We start from the raw sequence: 7,745 nt of genomic DNA on the forward strand, positions 1-7,745 counted from the left end.
CCGGGTTGAACGACATATTTCCTAGAAACGGTGTGCAGCAGGTTTTAGATGCATTTTCTCTTGTTTGGTGGGTGTGTCAGAAATGTCGGCATAATCAGCGGCAAGATGTATAAAACCACGCGGTAGTAAAGAGACAGCTCGCAAAATGGGTTCAAGTTGGAAAGTTGTCTTTCATTCTGGACAGCAAGGTCAGTGACTGTAACATCGAGGGTATTTTACAGTATTAAACACACATTTATAATGATTTCATCAGGCTTCAGAAACATTTTAAAAAGAAGACAAAGAATGGCCTCTCAGCTACCGTAGTTGCAACTCTTGCGTCATCACAACAGAGTGTTCAACGCATCACTGTTTTTGTTAAATAAACGTTGTGCAACCTTTTGTCGGGGCAGATTTTCCCCTGACCCTGCAGGCATCATCTCGTGATCATCCACCATCTAGACTTTTGTTAAGAGTTACTAAGGTAAACTTAAAACAGCTTTTATAATGTTTAGTTTAACAATTAAGTTTACAATTAAAATGTTCCTAAAAGTTTATCTCACTGACCATTTACTGATAACTAGATATATATACACTTTTCTGGGGAGGTTGCTAGCTAGTTCTAGATATTTTTTTCACAATGGCTATGTTTACATGCACAAAATTTGTCAATCCGACTAAATTTAATAAGATTGAAATCGTTATAAATGTGTGTTTTGATTATGCCTGCACTTCATGGTACACAACCATTCCTAAAATTTTCAAACAGAAGTTGCAGACATCACAAAACAAATAAGTGAGGCTTATTTTAAAACTACACCCGCACACACACCTCAACCCAGCTCATTTTAGTAGCCGTTAGTGGCTTAAACTAGAAGAAAGAGTAACATATATAAAAATGTGTATGGTACATAGAATAGTTAAAAATCAAATACCTACATATCTTTGTAACTATTTTTCTAGGGTTAATGCTGTACACAGCTATTCAACAAGGGGTAGTACCACTGATTTTGTTTTATGCAGATTTAAAAGTTGAAAGGGCAAGGGATCTTTTATGTATTCAGCAGCAGTCATATGGAATGCGTTACCAGCAGCCTTAAAGTTAACAGACAATACTAATCATTTTAAGTCAACCCTAAAGCACTGGCTGAGTAGTAGACAGTAGTAGTGTTATTGTATGTACTGTATTTTCCATTTTTGTTTTATGTGGTACGTTTCTGGGGATGTTTTGTCCACGTTTTATGGTTTTATTTTTTGTTTTAATCATCCGCATATTCAAAATATATAATAACATTTAACTTACAAATGCTTAACCCATATCCCTACATTTTTAAACATTTACACGCATCTTGTAATGCACACATTTTGGAGGACCACAATGGAAATAAGCCTAATGGATTATTGTGTCTATCCTTTTGACTGATAATTGTACAAAGTCATTTTATGTATTTATTTATTTATTCATTCTTTGTACAATATATATTATGTCAATAAAGATCACTCACTCACGACGATACAGTTTGCATGCACCCTAAACATTGCAATCTGATTTAAATGTTCGTTTACATGTACATTATATAGAATCTGAACCGAAAGTCTGCGCAAGCAAAGCCAGGGTTGCCAGACTCACGTTTCAAAACCATCCGACTGGACGTTCAAAACTAGCCCAAAAGAATCACAATGACTATTCACAGACCAAATACCAATAACTTATCAACGAAATCATTTAATCTTTAACCCGCAGAAAAAAAAAAACTGGTGGAAACAGTTTAAACAGTATCCCAAATCTAAACTCGAAAAAAGCAGAGGATTTGGCAACGCTACGCTTGCGACAGCATCTCTCGTTGGAGTTCACGCTTTACTCTGTATAAAAGTCAAAACTGAGTTGGAGTTGTTCTTAAGAAGTTTTCCGATATAGGTAATGAAAACACACTTTTCAAAAGTCACAACTCTATTATATTGCTTTAAGTAGCCTAATGTTTTAAAAGTAAACACAAACGCTGCAGAATTTAGTACAGCGCGTGACCCCATTAATGCTGTTGTTGTTGCGTGTTTCTGTGACGAGATTCATAAATATAATACATGAACTTGGAGCGCAAATGTTCTGCGCATGTGCACAACGTATTTTTGCATCCGATTGAGAAAGTCACAGTCAAACTAATTGTGTTTTTTTCAGCAATAAGAAAAGTTCTTGTTTAATGTTTTGTAGCTGGTGTGAGTTTCTACAAAGAGAAATCATGAACTTCAGACTCTCATCACTGATCCTGCTGTTACACATTCAAGGTATGAAACACAGTTTGTTGTTATACTGAAATACTTCAATTCATTATATATTTGTTAAAAGTATGTCAGATTTTAAACTAGTTTAGTCTAATTTAATTTACATCGCTGTACTCCAAAGGCTGGATTCTCCGTTTGGATCAGTCTCTAAAATGTTTAAAGTGAGTTTGTATATTTAAAACTGAACTTAGATTTTTGTTTGAGAACAAAACTGATGAATCAGGGTTCATATCCTTACAGGACTGTCTGAATCTCTCATCTCACTCTGTAATTTTAATGAAGTTAAATACAGATAAGCTACAAATATTATTAATGTTACGGTTTCTTCTTCAGGGTTCCTAACATTGGATAACTTTAATGTAACCTGTGATAAACTGCATGTTTGTGCTGTGGAATGGGACAAGTTTACAGTGAAGTGCTCTTACTCAAACATCAACATCACAACTGGGTTCTGGTTCAGTCAGAAACAGAGAACAAACTGGAGAAACAAAGATGAACCTGAAGATTTGACTGTAGATTCAGATTACTCAAGACGAGTGTATCAGGGGACCACTGAAGATAAATCAGAGCTCACAATAACACATCTGATAGAGAGAGACAGTGGAGAATATCAGCTCATGATCATTATGAAGGATGGAGTTAAACATCTCAGCTCAGTCACAGTCAATCTAACAGTCTCAGGTACATTTACATTCTCATCAGTCCAGTTCAACTCTTTTCATTTCTCATCTAATGTAAGGTTTTCATTATTTAGGTTTACAGGTGAAGATGAATCCTGAATCTACAGGACAGCGAGTAAAACTGAGCTGTGATTCCTCCTGCCCTTTCACATCTGAATATAAATACGACTGGTACAAGAATGGACAACAATTACCGGTAACAGACGCCCAAAGCATTTTTGTGTCATACAGTGGAAACACTGACAGTTATTCCTGCTCTGTGTCTTTTTCATCACCCTCTTCATCCGTGTGTGAGTCTGACATTTATAAAATATTAAAATTAAAATGGAAGAACAAACATTGCAGTTTTCATGTTGATTCATATACAGTATTAGTGTGTTTGTAATTGATTGTGAATGTTACAGCAGTATTTTGTGACTCTTTCAGGTGTTTCTAACAATAGCTGTTGGGGTGTGACTTACACCTCTACAGAAGTTTGTGCTTTAGTGGGATCGACAGTAGATATTCACTCTTCATACTCACATCCCACTGGAGATACAGCAAAGAAAACATACTGGCGTAACATTTATCATGGGGAATTCAGAGATCTGCATGAGGATCCTCAGTTTGCTGGTCGTGTGGAGTATCTGGGAAACACACTGAGAATAAAAAGTGTCAGCAGGAGAGACTTTGGAGAATATCAGTTCAACATCATCACTAACACATCAAAAGAAGTTTCTGGTAATCCTGGAGTCCTTCTTATTGTTACAGGTAACTGCTCATAATAAACTCTCTGTAGTGCAGCACTCATTATACTGAAGCATTGTAGCTCGAGTAGGAGTCTGATATCAACACGACTGTGATTAGAGGTTTAGACCATGCTTTATCAATCGAGCTAAATCAAAAATATGAGGCCCAACTTGAAAAATTAGTTTATGTGAACACTGTTTTATGAAATCTCAGAAGATACAGAGGTGATAACCAGCCCAGACCTTGTGATAGATGGAGAAAAAGTGATATTAAGCTGTTCAACTAAATGCACTCTGGATAGCAAACATACTTACATCTGGTATAAGAATGGACAACAGGTAACAGATGGATTGAGATTATTAAACAAGCTGTACCTGGACTCAATCAGCAGTGAGGAGCAACACGAGTATTCCTGTTCTGTAAGAGGTAACACAACATCTCATCATACATCTGACTTTACTGTTACACTGTAAAAAGTAAACAGTTGGATCAACTTAAAAAATAACTTCAGTTGGTAATACCTAAAAAATTAAGTTGTTTCTTGTTGTGAAATTCAAGTGAAATTTTAAGTAGTTTTAGTTACCAACTGAAGTAACTTTTTAAAGCTACAGTCGGCAACTCTGGAGGATTGAGATGATTTCGAATGTTTTCAATTTTTATGCCCCTCCCACACTACCACAGAGCAACCTCATATCGAGCTCGTCCTCATCAGTGCGTGTGCAAGCATACTTGCTTTAAATGTATTAACACAACCAAAAGTGAAAGTGTTTTAGCGCTGTCAGTGGCACTGAACGTCATAGCGCATCACTCAGAACTTTTGTGTTATTTTGAAAATATGCACACAGCTGTCATGATGGTTATTTGCTGAGTAGCGCTGTGATAACGGCTGCAGTGAGACTGAAATCTGAGAATCACAGAAAAGTCAAATTCTGAATCTTCTGCCTTTTCTGAATATAACTGAGTTTGTGTCTTTTTTTTCAGATCCAATGGACAAAACAAATGCTTAAATACATAAAACTGTAGGATACTGATTAAAACATGGCTTGGCTTTCTGAAGGTTTACTACTGTAAATGTTTTAATAAAGCTTTTTGGTTCCTGCCTTTCTGAGATATTTATCCACATATTATATTTGTATTAAGACATTCATAATCATCAGATAAATGTTATCTTTTGAATATATTTCTCTGTTTTCTGTTTTGACTGCAGTATGTGGTAACACTTTCTATGAAGTCTGTGTTTATAATGCATTATTGCAGGTATATTCCCTTATAATAAACATTATTATACTGTATGTTGTATTGTCTAATAAATAATCATTACAACAGTTACAATACATTATTTGTGGTTGTACCATTTATGAGTATGATGATTTATAACACATGACGAACTCCATATTGTTATTTCATATGTTTGCATTGTATAATTGTCACTTGACCTAAAGCAGTAAATAAACCATAAGTCTTCTCATAAACATCCACAACGCTTTACACACAAATAACTGAAACAAACAGAAAGCTACAGATTGGGCTTTAAAGTTCTTTAAAAGGAAAACGTCTCAGAAATGTCCAACATATGTTTATTACCAGCCTTACTCCTCTATAGTGGGTCAATATTTATTAAAATGGCACTCATAATACTGGCAAAGGCTTTAGTGCATCTTTTGTAGGGCATCGATGAGCAGTGTACTGGCGAAGTCTTGTAAACTCAACTATATCTTTAGTCAAACCTGGCCAGAAAAAAATGATTACTAATTATGTGACACATTTTGAGTCGTCCCAGATGACCTGCCCAAAGTTTAGATTGTCCCATTGTTAAACCTGTCCTCCATACACTAAAAGAAAGAACCATTTGCTGATTTCGATACAGAAGATTATTATGACAAAAAGTATCTAAAATAAAAGCCTATAAAAGAGACGTCTCTCAGCCTCCTCTGCTTCTTTTGTAACTCTAGCATATATTTGAGAGATTTCCCTGAAACTTGTTTAATCTTCTTTCTATCTTGGACTTAATAGGTTTCACAGAAGGGGTTGACAAATCATGATAAAATGAAAGCACGGTCAAAGGGTTCTCTTCGTTCACTTCATGACTCATTTTGGTTTTAGCGCATGTTAACACCACATTACAGATGTTACTAAAAAGCAGTAAATCGTCAATCATAAAACTCCAGGACTCTGTCCTCCGTCTAGCTGCCACAAAGGCATCTGCAAGACGCCTGTTAACAGGGTTGAAAAAGTTGCTATGTTAAAGCCAGACAGAGCTGAAGTTTATTCCAACATTAAGATGCCTGTTTGAGTTGTCGTAACAGAAAACAGCTGCACTGACAAATCTTAAAACATGAAAATGAGATTTATGTGATTCCCATTACAAATCCAGGCAATAACCAATTTACAACGTTCAATGCTGGTGTTTGTCTGAATCGTAATCTAACCTTTTTTTCTTATTTAGTTTTTTTAGAAAGATCACAGACTGAAGTTGCAGTAGTGTATAAATTACATTGTTTTAAATCCATCCTGTCAGGACTCTGCCATAAGAGTCTTCTTTTATATTTATGTTTTATCGTGATGGCAGGGTTCTGACAGTCTCTTGTTCCATGTGGAGGCTCATGGCCTTGTATATTGGGTCATGTGCCTCTGGTGTCTTGTCCTAGTCCCCGCCCCCTTGTTCTCCTTGTTAATTATTCATCATCAGTTTATCCCATTCACCTGTGTTGCCCTTGTTATCTTGTTTAGTTTTCCCCTATTTAATCTCCTCTTGTCTCTTATCTTGTGCTGGTTCATTGTGTAAAGATGTGTTGTACTTTGTTGAGTTCATGTTTGATTTCAGTCTTGTTTTATATCAAAGTCTAGTATGTCATGTTAGTATTTTGTATATCATGTTTAGTGTTGAGTAGTGATGCAAAGTCCGATTCATTTCCGCGAACCGGCTCTTTTCGGACAGTTCGGCTCATTGAACCGGTTCAAAAAGCCGATTCAACGGTTGCTGATGTCATCAAGAAATGACATTGCTACGCATTTATTTTCTAATTACTTGTATCAATGAAACATTCAAATAAGGTCGTTTGTGTCAACACATTAAAACATTCAAATAAAAAGTAGTTTTTGTGAAGGCATAGCTGATTTATTGCCTTTCATTCACAAGTTAGTAATGTTTGTGTTCACAGTTTCAATCGCGGATTGTAAATGCCAGATCCCAGTTTTGACTAGCCTACAACTTGAATAAGAAAAAGACACTGGTGCACAATTGCGGATGTGTAAGTATAAAGAATAAATAAACTTGTTCTTTTAAACTCATTGGTCTTCCCTAAACAACTACAATATGATTTGCATGCACAATAAATCGTACTAAAACTAAAGCTTTTTAATAAAACAAGCATATCAAGAAACTAATAAAACAAGAATGGCTCGTTCAAATCCTCTGTGATTCACACGCAGTGTCAGCAACTCATCCGTCAGAATCATCGGCAATCCTCGCCTCGGCAATCATCGACAATCTTCGTTCGGTTCTTTTTTAGTTCGACGTGCTATTTCGGCTGTGCGTCCTGCGTCATCAACCCGGAACCTATGCCCAAAACTAAAGTTCGATTCAGTTCGATTTGTGAACCGGCTCGACCGGTTACTTCCTGAGAACCGGCTCGAAAGAACGATTCGTTCGAGAACCTAACATCACTAGTGTTGAGTTGCCCCCTCGTGGGTTTTTGTTTTCTGTGTTTCATGTTAATAAATGTTCACTTTCCCCGACATCGTCTGCGCTTGGGTTCTCTTGTTCATTGTCAAATCCTCACACATCCTATAAGGAATTTGCAAGCAATGGATAGATCTGAGAGGGGCTTGAAAATATTTTTCTGTACAAAGGGAGGCCGGTGGAACAAGTTTTTTGTCTTATACCATGTTATGTTAAGCAGTTAAAAATAAAATAAATCTGTTTTTATATGTCCAACTTAATTCTATATACTCAATATTACTGTCGTGCAATTCAAATGAAAACCCTTCAGGCAATGTTGGGGCATGTGGGGCTCCAGTTCCTTGGACTTTCTTTAGGGCCCCCAAAATGGTAAACACGCCACTGTTTACAGGACT

The 7,745-nt window shown here is 36.3% G+C and overlaps 1 protein-coding gene across 5 annotated transcripts; it reads left to right on the forward strand.

Annotated features, from left to right (window-relative positions):
- The first annotated feature begins 362 nt into the window (after window positions 1-362).
- On the forward strand, window positions 363-5,002 carry LOC135741092 (sialoadhesin-like). Of its 5 annotated transcripts, none has more exons than XM_073813500.1 (7): window positions 363-463; window positions 2,189-2,262; window positions 2,593-2,940; window positions 3,014-3,229; window positions 3,366-3,689; window positions 3,882-4,094; window positions 4,650-5,002. In XM_073813500.1, exons 2-7 carry the CDS (start codon window positions 2,217-2,219, stop codon window positions 4,673-4,675), a joined length of 1,173 nt encoding a protein of 390 aa, XP_073669601.1. In that variant the 5' UTR covers window positions 363-463; window positions 2,189-2,216; the 3' UTR covers window positions 4,676-5,002. The 5 variants fall into 5 exon arrangements, with proteins under 5 accessions (XP_073669601.1, XP_065115824.1, XP_073669600.1 ...); XM_065259752.2 differs by lacking the exon at window positions 363-463 and adding an exon at window positions 1,758-1,897; XM_073813499.1 differs by lacking the exon at window positions 363-463 and having other exon boundaries at window positions 2,165-2,262; window positions 3,885-4,094.
- Window positions 5,003-7,745: the final 2,743 nt, after the last annotated feature.

This window comes from Paramisgurnus dabryanus, chromosome 24 (genome assembly GCF_030506205.2).
Source record: "Paramisgurnus dabryanus chromosome 24, PD_genome_1.1, whole genome shotgun sequence".
NCBI classification, from domain to species: Eukaryota; Metazoa; Chordata; class Actinopteri; order Cypriniformes; family Cobitidae; genus Paramisgurnus; species Paramisgurnus dabryanus.